An 18,616-nucleotide genomic window follows, 5' to 3' on the forward strand; every position below is an offset into this window, starting at 1 on the left:
TCATAAACATATTGTAACTCATAAATATGAATATTATTTCATTGAAATTATAAAAATAAAAAAATTTGTTAGTTTTGTTGATTGATTCAATTAAAAGAGAAAACTTTGGTGATTAAAAGAAGCACCTTTCTTTATGTCTTAGTCTTCTCATCTTTTATACCCTGTCAAAGTCAGAGATGTTTTCTTCTGTTTTTGTTGCAAGTTAATTACTATTCAAAGAGTAAAAGTTGGTTTGGAGTAATAGGTTTCCATATTTTAGGTCCAAACTATAAATTGCTCTTAATTGGAATTCACCTACATGTAGCTTTTTGGGTTATGGGAATATAAAAATAAGCTGAGCTCACCCCTTCTCCCTGCAAAAGAAAAAGGGTACCTTTGAAAGGAGAATTTAACGCATCCTACAGCTGGAGAAAATTCCTTTCCATGATGCCAATGCAAATGCAATGACTCTTGACTTCTTCTTATGGTAAGGTACACAAGGTTTTGTTTGGTTCCTTCTTTATTGGACGCAAAGATATTCGATTTCGCCATCTTCCTAATAAAATGAAACATCAATGTCATCCAAGTAATGTTCTTATCATACAAACCGCGTAATATTAATGTAAGTATAAGTATTATTAGTACATAATTTCGAGATGGTATTCACTTTGATTATGTACCCTTGTACTAACTGCATATTGTGAATCACGTTAGATTAGGATTAGGTTATACTTAATGCTTATCATATATGGAAGGCCAAACCCTAAGAAGATAAGATTCCAAGAACTTTTGTGATATGAAAACGACTTCTTCGCAATGAGTCAAGGTCAATAGCCCGTCAGCCACTCTCCTGGTATTACTAAAGAAGTCTTTCAGAGGTTAAGAGGAAGAAATTATGTACTCAATCAAATTTGATAAGCTTTTTCTACAAGGGAAAGAAAGAAAAAACAATTGAGAAGAAGAGGATTGGACCAAACTTGGCAGAATTAACAACTGCTACCCTATTCTATCCACAAGAAGTAGGACTTGCAGATCAAAAGAGGTGGTTACCAAATGAGTTATCCTGGTTTGCTCTTAAATCTTCATTCTCTATTATCATAACTAAACCATTAATTACTGCTGATCTATGTCCGTTATATCATTGTCTAAAAATTAAGACCAAGCCAGATAGTCAAGACAAGTCAAATAATCTACACAAACGATGATCTAATTTGAATTTTATATTTGATTATGTATATCTAGATTCAAATACAAATTAAATTAAATTATAATTATAATTTAATCTATTCAAATCAAATCTCTTAATATTATCTTTATCTTGTAAATTTTATCTAGATAAACTATTGTTAGCTACACTTTTCACTTCATTTGTAAAAATACTCAAGATAAAATTTTATCCCTTTCTTGATACTTTCTCTTCTTATATTCCATAAGAAATAGACTGTTTTAGGGTAATGAATGTAGATTCAATGAAGCCTCCAACGACAATGACGGGCAGAAAATCTCGTAGTCCTGATTGCAGCAAAGATATTTCAAAGCCCACGATTATGAACCTTGAACTGAAAATTCGTGGGGTGCGCCAGGCCCATGCTATAGTACGAATACGATGGCTACTACTTAGATACAGTGGTATGCCAATAATCCTCTTCACATTGCGGCTTTAGGAATATTGGCAAGGAATTATTAGGATGACTTAAACCGATTGTTGGAACTCGGAACTCTGCCGACAGCTTCCTTCTGCTAGAATTTCACTCTAGGTACAACTCGATGCTAAAGGAAGAAATTCATGGCAATAAGCCAAAATCTGTGAGATTTTATGGAAAATTGTGATATCTGGGTCCCTAGGTGTTCCACTGAATCCATTGCATGCAAAAAATATGGGATCACAAGATCAGAAAATTTTCAACATTGTGGAGCTTGTGATATCAATGATTTGGGTACCCTAGGGACCCAAAGAATCCATTTCTGCCGAATCTGATACAAAGATCAGAAGTTATCCAACATGCAATGCAAATGCAAATGGATATTTTCTGATGAGCAAGTAATCAAAGTAAGGCAAGCTCTCTTGTCCATAATTTGTTGATTAATGTAAAGAATCCTTCTTTATGCCTTGCCTTTTCATTTTGTCATTCCTTGTATACTTCTTGGGATTCTTTCCTTTTTTTCTTTTTTCTTTTGCCCCATTTGATCTGCTTTGAATTCTTTGATGAAGTTTCATAGTTTGGCATAAAAACCTTTTTTTATAAGAAGAAAATCTTACCATTAACGATTTTATGCAAGATATATATAATTGTTTTATCATGGAATGAAATAATTATGAATTTTTATTGGTGGATATTAGATTGTAAGATCTTAAAATTTTCTCTTTGTTGATATGAAAACCCTTGATCATAAACTTGCACTTGAAGTGAAGGGTATCACAAAGCCCATAATCATAAACTTGCATTAGAATTGGAGGGATGCACCAGGCCCATGTTGTAGTGCAACACACAAGCGATGCTTGAGAGTTTCAATAGCAAGCTACTGATATAAACTCTATCCCTGAAAAATTAATTTAATATCAAATGAGTCAATGACTCATGTATCAGATATTAAACTGATAAGAACAGATACTACACTTGATCTTAGCCAAAAGACCGAGAAAGGTATGCTTAACTTTGTTACTTGATGCGATTTTAATATGTCGTCTCAGATCGTTGTTTGTCATGCCCAACAGTTGTGGGACTTTAGGTAATGCTCGTAAAACAATAAAAACACTTAGCTTTGAAAGCTTTCCCAGCGTTCTTATGCTTTATACTTTAACCCTGGATAATGACAAGGAAAGAAGATGAATTTGTCAAAAGGCTAGAAACAATCAGCTATAAATTGAATTATTAATATTTTAATCAACGAAAGGCTAGGTCTCTTGTCCACAATTTGTTGATTAATATAAAGAATCTTTCTTTGTGCCTGTCTTTTCTTTTTATCATTTTTTGTTTACTTATTGGAATTTTTTTTGATAAAATATTGATGCTTTTTAAATTTTAATCAAAATTTTACATGTATTTATTAATATAAAAAATAGACAATTTGTTTCAAAAATTATTATTCGTTAAGTAAACAAGTCCAATTGTTACGGTTTCATTGATATTTATGTTATTTTGTTAATGTGGTAATATCTTACGAACAATTTTTCCTTTCATTAATTTCAAAAATTACACAATATATAAATTATTATTTTATTTTTATAATTTTTTTCTTTCAAAAAAATCTTCTTTTTTATTTTTTTTCTCTCAAATGGTCGGCTAGTGGGACTCCCATCACTAACCAACCACCTTTAGGTCATGACCAAATTCGGCTAGATCTTTGGTCGTCCTTTTCTAGCTTGGGGAGAACTCAACGATGCTCCCAAGCCATGGAGGCACCATCAAGTGCTCTTTTGGGAGTTCGACCAATGGCACTCCCATTGTCGACCAACCACCTTTCAATCATGACCAGATTCAACCAAATCTTTGGTCGCACTTCTCTACCTTGAAGAGCACTTGGGGTTGCTCCCTAAGCTTGGGGAGCACCATCGAGTACTCTTTTGGGAGTCTGATCGAATCTCCAACCGCAGAGTGGTCGATCGATATCTGTTGGTCAACTTGAGAGAAAAGGAAAAAGTGAAAAGAGGAAAAAAGATGTTTTAGGTATTTCATGTTTAGGCATTAACGTCATTTAAACATTTAGAGTGAAATGCTTATTTTCAAAACTAATAAATCTACGTGTGATTATGGTTAAAAGTTAAGAATGTCTTAATATTTTACCTTTTTTTCCCCTTTTTAACATGCTTTTAATTCTTTGATGAAGCATTGTAATTTAGCATCAAAACTTTTTTGTTAAGAAAAAAACTTACCATTAACGATTTTATTCAAAATATAAATAATTGGTTTATCGTGAAATGAATTAATTATAATTTTTTATTGGTGGATATCATATCATAAGATAAATATTATCCTAACACGAGGATCCTCTTTTATGATATCAAAAACCATGATCGTAAACTTGTATTATAATTGAAGGGTATCACAAAGCCCATGATCATAAACTTGTACTAGAATTTGAGGGATGCATTAGGCCCATTGTCATGACCCTCACATGGACATGAGTCTTACATCGTTGAGATAATACTCTCAGCGGGTTGAGTTACAAAGTCTCACATCGAAGAGAAACTCCCAACTGGAAGTAAGGGAGAATGTTATGGTCCTAGAGAGGGAGCCATAAATCTCATATCAACTATGTATTAGAGTGATATTGTAAATATAATGGTTCACACTACGTTCAATCTGTGAGGCGTCTTTTGTGGGACAAAACTGCGAGGCCAACTGGCCAAAGAAAATAATAACTCACAGGGGTTGGTGTAGACCGTGACAATTGGTATCATAACAGACTTTGAATACTAGCGATGTACCACTGAAGACAGTGGATCCTTGTTGAAATGGGAGAGGATATCACAATCCTTGCATAGATGTGAATCTCACATTGTCAAGATAATGCTTCCAACAAGTTGAGCTACAAAGCCTCACATTGAAGAGAAACTTCCAGCGTGAAGTAAAGGAGGATGTTATGATCCTTGAGAGAAACTCTCAATGGGAAGTGAGGAAGGATGTTATAGTCCTAAAGAAAGGAGCCATGAATTCCACATCAACTATGTACTAGAATTAAAGTTCACATCACTTTCAACCTATAAAGCCTCTTTTGTGGGACCAAACTGTGAAGCCAACAGGTTAAAACGGATAATACCTCACAAGAGTTAGTGTGGACCGTGATAATTAGTATCAAAGCATACTCTAAATACTAGCGATGTGCTACAAATGATAATGGGCTCTTGTTGAAGTGGGAAAGGATATCACGGTCCTCGCGTGGATGTGAATCTCACATCATTGAAATAATGCTCATAACGGGTTGAGTTATAAAGTCCCACAACGAAGAGAAACTCCTAACGGGAAGTAAAGGAGGATGTCATGGTGCTAGAGAGAATCCCCCAACAGGGAGTAAGGGAGGATGTCATGGTCTCAAATAGGAGATCCATAAATCCCACATCAGTTATGTACTAGGTGATATTGAGAATATAAAGGTTCACGTTACCTTCAACCTGTGAGATGCTTTTTGTGAGACAAAATTGTGATGTCAGTAGGTTAAAGTAGACAATACCTCACAAGAGTTGGTATAGACCATGATAATTGGCATCAGACTAGACTCTAACTACTAGTGATGTGTCACTGAGAATAGTGGGTACTTATTGAATTGAGAGAAGATGTCACGGTCCTCGCATGGACATGAATCTCACATAATTCGCATGGACATGAATCTCACATAATTGAGATAATACTCTTGGCGAGTTGACCTACAAAGTCTCACATCGAGATAAGGGTTTACATCACCTTCAACTTATGAGGCGCTTTTCATGGGATAAAGCTGTGAAATCAGCGGGTCAAAGCAGACAATATCTCACAGGAATTGGTGTAGACCGTGACACCCATGTTGTAGTGTAACACATAGGCAATGCTTGAGAGTTTCAATAGCAAGCTACTAATGTCAAAGCGGACAATATCTCACAAGAATTGATATATATCGTGACACCCATGTTGTAGTGTAACACATAAGCAATGTTTGAGAGTTTCAATAGCAAGCTACTAATATAAACTCTCTCCCTAAAAAATTAATTTAATATCATATGAGTCAATGACTCATTTATCAGATATTAAACTAATAAAAACAAATTCTACTGTTAATCTTCGCCAAGAGGCCGAGAAAAGTATGCTTAATTTTGTTACTTGATGCAACTTTATATGTCGTCTCGTACCGTTGTTTGTCATGCCTAACAGCTGTGGGACTTTAGGTAATGCTCATAAAACAATAAAAACACCTAGCTTTGAAGCCCTCCCAACGTTCGCGTTCTTATGCTACGTACTTTAACCCTGGATAATGACAAGGAAAGGAGATGAATTTGTGCTAGAAACAATAAGGTATAGTTTCACTACCAAATGGCAGCCTTTTTATTTCATAGAGGATCAAGTTCCTCGTGAGAGGTCTTTGGACATGGCAATTATTGAAAAGATTCACTAATGGGTCCATATTGTTTTGCAAAACTTTTGAACATCTAAGCGGATGCCACCAAGTGGGAATTTATAATGCCAAAAAAAAAAATACTCTACTTCTTCTTCCACGGAAGGGAAAGTTTTACTCGTGGAAAAATGTCACTCTTGGTTGGACTGACACATGATAATTACCCATTATGGTCTTTGTCCTGAGTGGCAGTATATTTGTACTAAAATTTAGTCAAATTAAAAGTTTTATTTTATCCTTAATGGAGATCAAGATAATAGATAAAAAAAAAAAAACTGAAAGCTTTGTTTTTGTTGTTTTGACAGCGGAGAGGGTGACTTGAAACGCTTTCCTTGTGCGATTGCAGTGTAGCATTAAGCAATTTGAGTTTACATGTTTGAGACCCAGTCCGACAAAGCCAATCCAGCCCACCGATATTTGGGCTCAAGGGAGATCCAATACAGGGAAATAGCGCAAAATCATTTAAGCTAAAATGTGAATATAATCTGATCAAACTGCAACAGTAACAATTCTAACTCTAATAAAACTGCCATCTTCTTGTTCAATTTGCATGTCAATCTCTTCTTCATTTCTTTTTTTTTATTTTTCTTTAAAAATTAAATATTATTTTGAAAATAAGTAAATTTTAAAATTTAAAATTCTAAAATTTAATATTTATAAATTTAAAAATACTTATTTTGAAAAAAAAAATTAAACTTTTATATTGACATATTTATAAAATAATATTTTGTAATTAAGTGATAATATATAAATATTATAAACTGACATTATATCAAATATAATATTTTTTAAATTATTATCATTGTCAACGTGACATTCCAGTAAAGGAAATAAATAAATTATTGAGTATTGACAAAAATAACTAACTGTATCCAATATCCATTAAAAAAAATATAGTTGATCCCGATGAACCAATTAAGCAAACGACTTAGGTGAAATAAAATAACATTATAAAGCAAGAGAATTGAAGTACATGTTAGTGTTTAAAAGCCTGATGCCTATAACTATGCATTTAATGTAGATGAAAATTTCCAACTAATACATTTTATAAAAATGTTCATTTATCAATCATGTGCACACATGGCCTGATTTATTGGGTTGCTAGAGTTGCCACGTGGTTATTTTTTATTTGTGCCAAAATATAGAAGTAGCTGCATGTTTTGGTCACCCAAAAAAAGAAAAGAAAAAACAACGCGATTGGGTTAGTGGGATTGTGCGCATTGAGTTGTGTCCGAATTGGTCTTATGTTTCAATTAGAGTTTAAATTATGGACGGATGATCTTAAAAGTTAACAGTTTAAGTATCCAATAAAAAATCACCATCTCGCATTTTGTTAATAACCCTCATTCAGTTTATTATCATTTATATTAAGGAAAATGATCTATAAAATCAAGTAAAACGGCACCGTAGCTTGTAGATGAAAGTAATTAAACTTAAATATTTAATAGGTGGAAATTGTCAGGTGGACAGAAAGGTGGCAGTTGAGCAGCTTGCCAATCTGCCAACTACATTTCATTAATTTCTTACTTTGTTTTCTTTTTTTCTCTCTAGGTATTTATTGTTTCAGTTTCCATTCACCCCCATTCCTCTGTATAACTTGCTCTACTCTCTAGCTAAGCTAGGTCTTTTGTTCGTACAAGTCCATTCTCTCTCTTTTCGCTGTGTTTCGAAGTGTCCTATCTGTCATGGCCACCCTTTTCGCTGCTCTCAGGCGCCTCTACCTTTCCATCTACAATTGGACCGTCTTCATCGGCTGGCAAGCATGCTCAGATCCCACTCTCTTATTCTCTCAATTTTCCACTTCAAATTTTGAAATTTCTTAGTTTACTTTTTCAGGTTTCAGGTTCTGTTTTTGGCGTTGAAGTCGTTGAAAGAATCGGGCCATGAACATGTCTACAATGCCGTTGAAAAGCCTCTCCTTCTCGCCCAATCCGCCGCCGCTTTAGAGGTTCCTTTGTTCTTCACTCCGGTTACTTTCACTGAATTTTCTTTCCACGTGCATCAGTAAAATTGACTGTCTTTCTTTTAACAGATTCTTCACGGTTTAATAGGTGAGCGCTCTGTTCTTCTTCCTATTGTAATTTGTAATTCTTGAGCTAATTTGATTTCGAAAAAAATCAATTTTGAATTTTGTTTTGTTAATTTTTGAAGGTCTGGTTAGGTCGCCAGTGTCATCAACTCTGCCACAAGTAGGATCAAGATTGTATTTAACTTGGGGAATTTTATGGAGTTTTCCTGAGGTAAAACCCAAAAAGAATAAATCTTATATTTACCATCTTTACTTTTATATCTCATCTTAATTTTTAGTTAAAATTAAAATGGTGACCGTGATTGCCAGATTCGGACCCACATTCTTGTTAGCTCGTTGGTCATCAGTTGGTCCATAACAGAGGTAGAATTGATTGAATTCTGCTTTTCATTTTTTGTCCACACGTGTAGTTAAAATTAGCAACTGTAACTGGTGATGATCGCAAGTTGAAACAGAATGAAAAAAATTACTCTGCATTTGTTGGTCAATGTTTTTGTTGTTGGGTTTGAGGTCTTATTGGCAGTGTTTAGAGTAAAAGATAGAAAGAGCTTCCCTGCATGTAATCTTATTTAGTTTCATCTTTTGAGGCGTTTTGTTGGTTAAGTTAATAAGTTAAGACTGCTATTTCTAACTAGGATTGGGAGCTTATTTCCAAATTCATGATTTTACTTTTGCTGAAGCGAGGAATGTATATAGTTGATTCTGAAGCATTTGCATTTATGTTATATTGTGCTTAGAACTGAGTATTGCTGCTTGTGCTTATTGTTTAAGTTTACTGATCATAGACTCTAGTAAGCCATTTGCTCAGAAGTAACGTTTCTCTGTGCATGAATGATGGAAAATCTCAGTATTATATAGTCCTCCGATTTTTTTATAAACATTGACACCATACTGATTTTTTTTTTTTTGTGATTTCTTGTAATTACAGATTATTCGCTATTCTTTCTTTGGCATGAAGGAGGCCTTTGGTTTTGCACCTTCATGGCATTTGTGGCTTAGGTATATAATACATGCGTGCTGGTCTCATTAACTGGAAACAAAGTGGTTGAATCCTTAAGTGGTCGTTTTGCTAATAGTCAATTTTTTTATGCAGGTACAGTTCCTTTTTGGTTTTGTATCCAACTGGCATCAGCAGTGAAGTTGGTCTGGTATATTTTGCCCTGCCATATATCAAGGTAATGAATCGATGACATATGATGCTAAAAGTCTGCTAATGTGATCTACATCACAACTACTTTCACCCCACTTTATAAGCCATGCTAAATGCTTGATATATGAGTTGAAATGGAGTTTTCTCTGTTGATGGTTATCAAATAAAGTTTTTATACTGTTCGTGTCTCATATTATTTGCTAAAGAGTGTAATTTGAATGACCAAAAGACAGTTAGAATGGTTGGTCATCTATGGGCAGAAATGAAAGTTCGCCTGTATAAACATGTGTTCTAACGTTAGCAAATTGAACATGTTTAAATGTTAAATTTAACCTCTAAATGAATAGGATAGATGACAAGGTTGTGAGACAAAAGGATGGCTTTTCTGATACAATTAGCTATTTGCTTACACTCCCCTTGCCCCTTTTTTCACTTGAAAGTTTGCAAAAGCAAAAGGATGGCTGGTCTGATACTAGCTGTTGATTTGCTTAAAACTCATTCAACTGTCTTTAGCCCTCTCCCCAATCACTTCTTAGAATTTTGTACCAATAAAAGTGGTAAAAGCATCTTCTTTATGCTCATTGATTGAACTGGTTTATCTGCAGGGTTCTGAGAAGTATTCTGTAAGAATGCCAAACAAGTGGAATTTCTCTCTTGATTACTTCTATTTAGCAATTCTTGCCCTTGGATTCTATGTCCCGGGTATGGACTTAGCATTCCTCTATTTGACATCTTTTTCCATGCTTGTTTAGATGGCTCGTCTGCAATTATTTGCTGCCACTTACTCATCTGCATGGCATAATTTGTTGCAGGTAGTCCTCACCTGTACCGTTATATGCTTGCGCAGAGGAAGAGAGCTCTTTCCAAATCGAAAAAGGAGTAGAATGGAATCAAGATGTGTAATGTTGTGTTCATTATTTATCCAAACCTTGTGCATGTATCATCTCATTCTTCTTCTTTTTCTTAATTATTGCCTGTAGCTAAAGTGTTCCACGATCAGCCTTCTCCTTTAATATGATGGTGTAGATGCAGATCAAATCCCAAATGTTAAGTTTCGTGGTTTGGCGTATCCTTGAACCTCCAATTTCATAACTTCCTTGTCAACTCTGCCGCTCCTAAAATTCCACTTTTGATACAAACAAAATGTCATTGAACCCACCTGTTTAAGCCTGCAAGATTAATTGTAATGGACTGGGAAGCTGCAAGTTTTTAGAAAGACTCAAAATTGGGACCTAGCTTCCTTCCAACTTGGGAGTGGACCTGAGCTGGATTGAAATTTGAGCATAGTTCAGCTTGTTGTCAAGCCTGTTCGAACTCTAGATTTTGCAAGCCCAAGATTTGGTGGGCTGTATGTGAGAGTAACATAGCCGGCAACATTGTCATTGTGGCTTTAAAAATGTCTAGTCTTATCTCTAAGGGTTTTTTCCTCTTTCAGATTATGTTAAAATTAAGATCATGAACGCGATCAGAGACATTATGCCAATGCTTTGAATAAAACCAAGGCGAATATGTTAATATTCAGTCAACATACAAGTGTGTTCCCTTCCAATATGCACAATTTGTCAACCCCAATCTTTTGGGAAAAGCTGTTCGGTAGAATCTTCTAATCAATTGAAAAGAAATTGACATGAAGATCAGAAAGTTGTCCAAATCTGCTGTAATCTTGGAACGGAATGTAATGGAAAATTTTAACAACTTTAGTACGTGGGAGTCATGTGTTTTAGTATGATCTCAAAGTTAGTTCGATCCAAATGACCTATTCCTCCTTGGCTAGACTCAGAACAAGAATGGATTGGATTCTGGGACAAGCGAGCCCGAATGCTTGTCGAAACTCATTATTTTTTCCTGTATATGATACGTTTTCGTTCCCTTGTGTATAATACGAGTTTAGCTCCATAGATGGGGAAGTCTTGAAAATTGTAAACAAGGCATGAATTAGTCTAGTAATTAAGGATTCAATTGGAAGTGACCTAATCAACTAATCAAGATAACTGATCAAGTTAGGTAATATAGAAAAACAAGATTACATTGCAAGGTTGTCGGTAGACAGGAGATTGGTTTAGAGGTCTGTAAATTCAAACCGAATTGAAGTGAGTTCGATTAATTCGATGTTCGGTTATTTGGATTAAATATGTTCAATTACAACGATTTAATCAGTTCGATTTTTTATTTAGAAAATTTCCAACCGAACTAATCGAAGTGGAAAATGCTTATATAAAAAGAGTTAATTTTATTAATTACACAAGTCTTTTTTCAAAGAAATTTCAACTTTTATTATAATTAAGGAGTGAAGAAATTATACTTAGAATCATGTGAATTTAAGCTCAAGCAAGTAAATCAAATATTGTTTAATATCAAACATATATCTAATTTTAGAATATTTTTCATAAGTTTGATTTGTGGTAATCAAACTGAACTAATCAAAATAGTTTGATTTTTGATTTTTCCATTCAGTTTCGGTTTTTATAGAAGAGGTTTGATTTTTTCAATTTTGATAAATTCAGAATCAAACTAACCATTCAATCTCTTTGCACACCCCTAGATTTGTTCACCAAAAAAGAAAGAAAGAGAGGAGGCTGAGCAACTCTGTATCTGTGAAGTAAAAGAGAAATATAGTGCTGCCTAGGTTCGATTTATTTAAGGATAACAAACTTTTTCGCTTATTTGCATCCCTAATTTTCTCTCGATTCCTTGCTCATCATATTTGATTCTATCCGCAACTTAAGAAGGTATGCAAATATGTCCATACCAAAAAAAAAAAAACTTAACCAAAATCATCAAAATTGTTAAAGCAAACATTTAGTTCTAATAATTTCAGAAGGAAAACGTAATTATCAATAAATATATTCATAATTATATCTTACATGATGTTCAGTTATCCAGTGCCAATGCCACAGCACCATAGTTGCTTAGCAGGATGAATTAACAGAGTGCCTTGGCAAAGCTAAGATTTTTGGATGAGTTGCTTTAATTACGAGATACTACAATTAGGAGGATAGGAAAGGGAGGCCATTGAGTGCTTTAAGCCAAGTATCATGTTCCAAATTTGGTCTTTCAAAGTTACACATTAAACTTTTATACCCACATACATCAAGAGGTTAGCTTTGCATTTCATTAATTTCAAGTCAATTATATCTTGCTAGCAAGTTGATCTCCTCCAACCTTTCGCAATTAACCAGAATATGGCAACCTGCAATAGATCAAGACAAACTGTTTTGAGAAAAAAGAAATGGATTTGGCATTGCTTTTACAGTGATTATACAGTTGTATATACGTGCATGTCCGCCGGTACATTGCTACAATGCTACTCACCCTAGCTTCAAGGACGTATCGGAGCTTTCATAGTCATGTGGAGTTCCATTAGAGGCACAAACGTTGGTCACAGACTCTGATGACTGGCCATCCTCGCCAAACACAATCTCTGAATCACTAGCAATTTGTTTTCGGCCATTGAATATCTGCAACACCTTCAGTGATGAATGCTTATAGCTACTAACAAGTATACAAGCATCAAATAATAGAAGAAGGAGGGAGAACCATACTTGCAGCTTCAATCGTTCGTTTTCTTCCATCAAATGCATTCCCTGCATGTTTAGAGACAGAAATTGCTGAAATATAGCTATAAGGTATTTGAGTAAACATCACCTACAAAGTTACATGATTCCATACTTCTAAAACTTTATGTTTAATAAGAACGGGCTTCACCATTGTTCATAGCATTTTTCCTCCATAGCCAATAAAAGAATTTTTATTGGATATTTTTATTGCAAGTTCAATTAGTTAAGAAGTCTCTCCATGCACCTAAAAATTGGAATAAATGTATTCCAAGATGAACTAGAATCTGATTAATTGTACAGACAAACATAAGATTGTTTGCTGATCTATGCACAAATGAGTATGTGTACAATTGCCTACCTTTGTCCTTCGAACTTAACTTTCTCCTAAGCATTATTATTTAATTGATTATGCCAAGTCGTAGACAGTATTATAAATATAGAGACATGAATTCTAATTCCATGATGACAGTTACTATAAGCCACGCTATTTATATATGTACTTCCTCCTTTTTGTCAGTCTCAGGATGTAGGTTACAATGTAATGTACTGACCTTTCTTTGAAGGTCATTGATTTCTCTCATAATCTTTTGACCCTGAAATACATTTAAGAAAACAGTAATTAGAGATAAGTAGAAATGGCTACAGATTGGACAAAAGTTGCAGACACTTAAAATGTATAAACCTTTTTCTCTATCACACGGCTCAATCCAGATTCCAGAGACTTTTCTAGCTGCTGTAGTTCTTCAATACTTAATCCTTGGAGTTCCTCACCCCTCATTTGCCTGTTTTAGGCCAAATCATTTTGTATCCACACACATAATATGCACAAACCAATAAGAAACAAAACAGATGCATACCTCAGCTGATGACTTTTCTCAGCTACTTCCTTACTCAGCATGGACTGGTTGCCGTTCTCTACAAGCTACGGATCAGGAAGAGGGGAAATTAATAATTCTCTATGACTGATAAACATAAGTAATGGGACTTTATATTTTCCATCAAAGGATTTGTGCCATCCCTGGTTGGATAATGATAATTCAATTCATAGCTCACAAGTAAATTCTTCTATAATGTGTAGAACAGAAAAAATATATTGAAATTTTCTCAAGTCATGGTTTGATTTGTGATTCTTTCATGTGAAACAAGGGGCTCACCAATGAAACTTGCCCCACTATTAAGTCTATTAAGAACTCCAATTTTTCATATTTAGATCCCCCAAGTAATTTTCCTCCCAATTGAGTAACTACTGAAGTAAGAACAAAAAGGGCAGAAAGAGAGGAAAGAAAACAAAATAACCTGCAACTCAAGAGATGGTTGTTCCAGCTTCTCAAGGTTCTTTGAGTGCAAGTTGTGCCTCTCTAATATCTCCTTCATGCTTCAAATTAGAGACAAAATTATCAGTTCTCTGATGTCAACCTACAGAATGTTTCATATCAGATCACTTGGGAAAAATATGTACACCAAAACTTTCAAACAATTATAGTTCCTTTCCACTGTTTCATTCCACGCTTCAATATAGGACACTAGGCTGCCATGAAAGGGAGAGAAAAGAGAAGAGGCATTTGGCTGGAAGTGTCCAATCACATTTAAGCTGTATGAGCTTTAATAGAGGCAATCATGGACAATGCAGCAACATTTGGTTTTTACCCATCAAGACAAAGATGCCAAAGACAGTTAAAGTTAAACATGTAACAACATCTAGTGATGATGATATGGCCTACAGGCTATAGAGTTACTTTTCTTGGTTTAAAAAGACAAGCCACAGCAACTCAAGTAGTATTTTATGCAGAAAATGCATGAAAAGTTAACCCTATGTAGCGTACATAATTCTAAGCAAACCAGATGGCAAAATCATTCAGAAACAAATAGAAGATAACAATAGTCATTATCCACAAAAAACTTGGCTCAGATTAATTAACTATAAAGAGACCTAATTATGGTTTCAACAATATGGCCTCAATATGCGGTCAAAATTACACAAGCCATGTAATGAAGATAATTTTCGTCCCATAATGCTTCTTCTACTGGAAATATTACCTATTACTATTACAGATTTAGGGTTATTTAGCAAAGGCTAGAAATACTTTGGTCCATGGCATCTGGTATGTATCTTTACATGCATTGTCTATGACTTAACAGTTAAATCTTACTGAGTGCCAGTGGTAAGGATACAAGGCGCTCTGCGCATTGAAATTTAATACTTAGAAAACAGAAAATCCTCAAATATTCATTTCTTATTAGAATGAGAAGAGTAGAAGGAAAAAATCTATATTAAAAGAAAAAAGCTATAATCAACTAACTTCTACAAACAAAATATCCTCAAAATGGCAACGACATATATATATAACCAATCCATAACAGTTCTAGACAACAAGGATGCAACTTTAAACAGTGCTATTCTTTTTTCTTGGGGGAGGGTGTGGTGAAAATGAGGAAAAGGAGGGAGAACAATAGAACAGCAATAAGAATTTAAGATTCAATTCAGAAAATCTACCACTAAGAAATGCCAAGTGAAGTTGTTAAATTACTTCATTCTGCCCAACCATAAAGCTGACCATTAACTTGAGAAGACAATTTAATAAAACAATGACCAAAGTAATGAAAATGGATGGAGACATTTGACTTTTGTTGGAGATAGGAAAATAGCGTAACTACCCAAATTAAATGAATAGACAAATAAAATGCAAGAAATCTGACAGCCCAAGAATAAACAAAAATTTAACTATAAACCATAACTGAACATTACCATAGAAACAAATTACAACATCTCCATGCGGTACAAAATGTTGATGCAGTAAGCAACAAAACATATCAGTGCTATCATATCCGGCATAACTTTATAATGAATCAACCACAAGGTTATTCAAGTTAATTTCCACAGAACCAACCTTCAACTAGATGAGATTAATAATATCCATAACATACTTCCTATTGCCAAATTGACAATTTATAAAATCATGGTCGAAGATATATGGTTCTATGCTAATGGTTGGGGGGTTGGTGGGAGCTCATCTCGATATTCTATCATGATCATCTTCTTCATTTTCTAATTAGGCCCACCTTTTCTTTTGGTTCAGTACACCAAATTCTGAGACAAACAATGAACCCTTGACCAGTGCCAGTCGAAATTGACTATCTTTGTTTGCCAAACCCTTCCGAGCTTTCTGATTTTCTAAGTGGCTGGACACGATCAACCATCAACCATATTAATAGATTCTCAAGACAAGTTTCTAACATTTTTTAAATAACAACAGAATCCCCAAGCATGGAAACACGGCAAAATAAGAAAACATATATATTCTTAGATTATCACCATAGTCACGTTGACAAAATAAGAAAACAAAATATATGCGAACAAGATGCATACAGCAGCTGTCTTCTCTCCAACACTTTATGTGTAAATCAAAGTTCCTCATCAAATTTTCACAGAACTGTCACATCTTGTCATAGAAAAAGTTTTCAATGCTATTTCCGGCATTGAAACTCTGCAAGACGTTCTGATGCTTATAAACTGGGCATTCCCACGCAAACAATAAAATGGTAACTAAACAAAAAGGAGAAGCCTTCATCATGTGGTAATCTTTAAACAAAACCAGTTTCCAATCATCTACTATAAGGTTTCTTCTCTTATTAAGTAAATTAATTCGTTCAGACACACACACAGAACGAGAGAAGAGAGAGTTGAGGATAAGCAAAAAACATATACTTGCATTAAAAAGGCAGACATCTAAGTTATAATTATCCATTAGCTAAGATGACACTAATTCCCAAACAAAGAAATGGCGAAGCAAAACTAGTTCTACCATGGTCAGGGATCTATAATGATCCCAAATTGAATTTACCACTTAAAGTAGTGCTTCCTAGTTTCTGACTGCTGGTTCTTCCCGTTAGGAACTATTAGCGGATAATTATGACGACCACAAATTTATATGTAAATGCATCAGGTTAACTTGTATGAACGTCTTTTCCTTCTTGCACACTATAGTAGCATTATTGTCCAAGTACATTATAGGTGTTTCCTGTTATACTTACTGGTGTTAAAAATAAGTGCGTCAGTCCTTCAGAGACCAATGTTTGCTCACGTGAGAGCCAGAGAAAGGAAATCTCCAGTTTCAGAAATGAGAAAAAGAAGGACAAGACTCATAGAAACAAACAATGAACAACAGCATTAGAAATGTATACTAACCTTCCAACAAACCACAAAGTTTTTTTTTTTTTTTATGGAAGTACAAAAGGACTGATACTCCCTCAAAAGTTTCGCTGAAGAAAATTTGTAGATTGACAAAACAAACTAAAAACACTACGGAAAAGGAGTAAACTACATAGACAATGGATCAACAAACAAATATCCCCACCTGACACTATTACAGTGTCTCTACACCAACACCACCATAAATTCAAGCTTATCTTCTTCCTGTGCAGTAACACATACAGATCCACATAAAATGATAAAAATGATAAAATACAAAATAGACGAATTCCTCATCGATATCTGAGACTTCCATTTACAATTCTGACACAAACAACAAAATATCCAACCTATAGTATACAGATACTCTCTTCCATACCCCGATAAATTTAAAACCGTTTTCATTCCCATCAAACTTACTGATTTTTATTTAAAAAAAAAAAACAAAAATCAGACGAAAGAACAAACTTCCTCCTCTCAAGGATCTAAACAAGCACAGGCGTAAAAGGTAAAAACTCGTCATTTTTCTCAAAGTTCAAAACTTTGTCCCTTTTCCCACACCAAAGACTATAATTTTACAACTACAACATGATTTATACATAAAAACAATTACAAAAACAAGTGTTACAAAGAGTGAAATAAAGAGGAAGAAGGTACCTTGAGCTAGCATACTGAAAAAGCTTGCCAGTAGATGAGAAAATGACGAGAGCAACATCTGCATCACAGAGAATAGAGAGCTCCTCAGCTTTCTTAAACAACCCTCTTCTCCTTTTGGAAAACGTCACCTGCCTAGCTGTAGCGTTATCAATTTTCTTGATCTGAATCTTCTCTCTTGCCATTTTTTTTTTTTTGTTAACTTCTTCGTGTTCTTCTTTTCTCTACCTCGTGTCTTCCTAAATAAAACCACCAAAAAAAAAAGTTGTCTTCGGTTTTTTAGAGCACTTCTCCAATCAAACTTCCATTTAGAGAATGAACCAACATCTAATCAAGTAAAACTGGAAACCCCAACAACAAAAAACAAAGAAAAGTTTCTATAAATAGAGTTAGTAATAATTAAAAAGAAAAAAAGGAAAGGTAAAAAGGAACAAGTCTGGGTTAAAATGGCGGCATTTTGCCAAATTTAGCGTCAAGTGTTCAGAGACAAAACCCTAGAAGGAAGAGAAGAAATGAAATGAAAAGGACCCAACTTGAGTTGAGATCCAAAACAAAGAACCAAAAAAAAAAAAAGAAAGGCAAAAACCCCAAATTGAGTTTTTGAAAGTGGCAAAAGGAAGCCGGAAGAAGAAGAGTAAAAAATGATTGGTTAGGAAGGTATATTAATTTATTTCATATTAACTTACCAGTTTTGGTGGGTCTTTGGGTGTTGGTTTCGGTGCCAGAGGTTGTTTTTCTGTTTCCGAGCTTGTTAAAAAGCCACCAATGAAGGGTTGAGAAAGAGGCAGAAAAGGAGAGAGAGAGAGTGAGTGAGAGAAGAATGTGGCTTTGGCCTTTGTGGTTGTCCAAGAAAGTGTGAAAAGAAAAGACCTTTGCTTTGGTCAGGGAAAAAGGAAGACCCTTTTTAGTGAAGCGGGGAGCTTTTTCTTTCTCCTTCCTCGTCTTTTTAGCTTGACTTGCTGAAAATGGGA

At 34.6% G+C, this 18,616-nt stretch overlaps 2 protein-coding genes across 3 annotated transcripts; one reads left to right on the forward strand and one right to left on the reverse strand.

The window, feature by feature from the left end:
* LOC18611467 (very-long-chain (3R)-3-hydroxyacyl-CoA dehydratase PASTICCINO 2) lies at positions 7,566-10,349 on the forward strand. Its single transcript, XM_007047732.2, has 9 exons — positions 7,566-7,822; positions 7,903-8,014; positions 8,099-8,117; positions 8,218-8,306; positions 8,405-8,458; positions 9,024-9,094; positions 9,189-9,270; positions 9,851-9,947; positions 10,058-10,349. Exons 1-9 carry the CDS (start codon positions 7,752-7,754, stop codon positions 10,126-10,128), a joined length of 666 nt encoding a protein of 221 aa, XP_007047794.1. The 5' UTR covers positions 7,566-7,751; the 3' UTR covers positions 10,129-10,349.
* LOC18611468 (MADS-box protein JOINTLESS) lies at positions 12,044-18,616 on the reverse strand. Of its 2 annotated transcripts, none has more exons than XM_018119834.1 (9): positions 18,332-18,616; positions 17,649-17,884; positions 14,099-14,177; positions 13,660-13,724; positions 13,485-13,584; positions 13,354-13,395; positions 12,788-12,829; positions 12,558-12,712; positions 12,044-12,435 (listed from the first exon to the last, which is right to left on the reverse strand). In XM_018119834.1, exons 2-9 carry the CDS (start codon positions 17,828-17,830, stop codon positions 12,417-12,419), a joined length of 684 nt encoding a protein of 227 aa, XP_017975323.1. In that variant the 5' UTR covers positions 17,831-17,884; positions 18,332-18,616; the 3' UTR covers positions 12,044-12,416. The 2 variants fall into 2 exon arrangements, with proteins under 2 accessions (XP_017975323.1, XP_007047796.1); XM_007047734.2 differs by having other exon boundaries at positions 12,558-12,703; positions 18,332-18,614.

The sequence above is a fragment of the Theobroma cacao genome, chromosome 1, assembly GCF_000208745.1.
Source record: "Theobroma cacao cultivar B97-61/B2 chromosome 1, Criollo_cocoa_genome_V2, whole genome shotgun sequence".
NCBI lineage: Eukaryota > Viridiplantae > Streptophyta > Magnoliopsida > Malvales > Malvaceae > Theobroma > Theobroma cacao.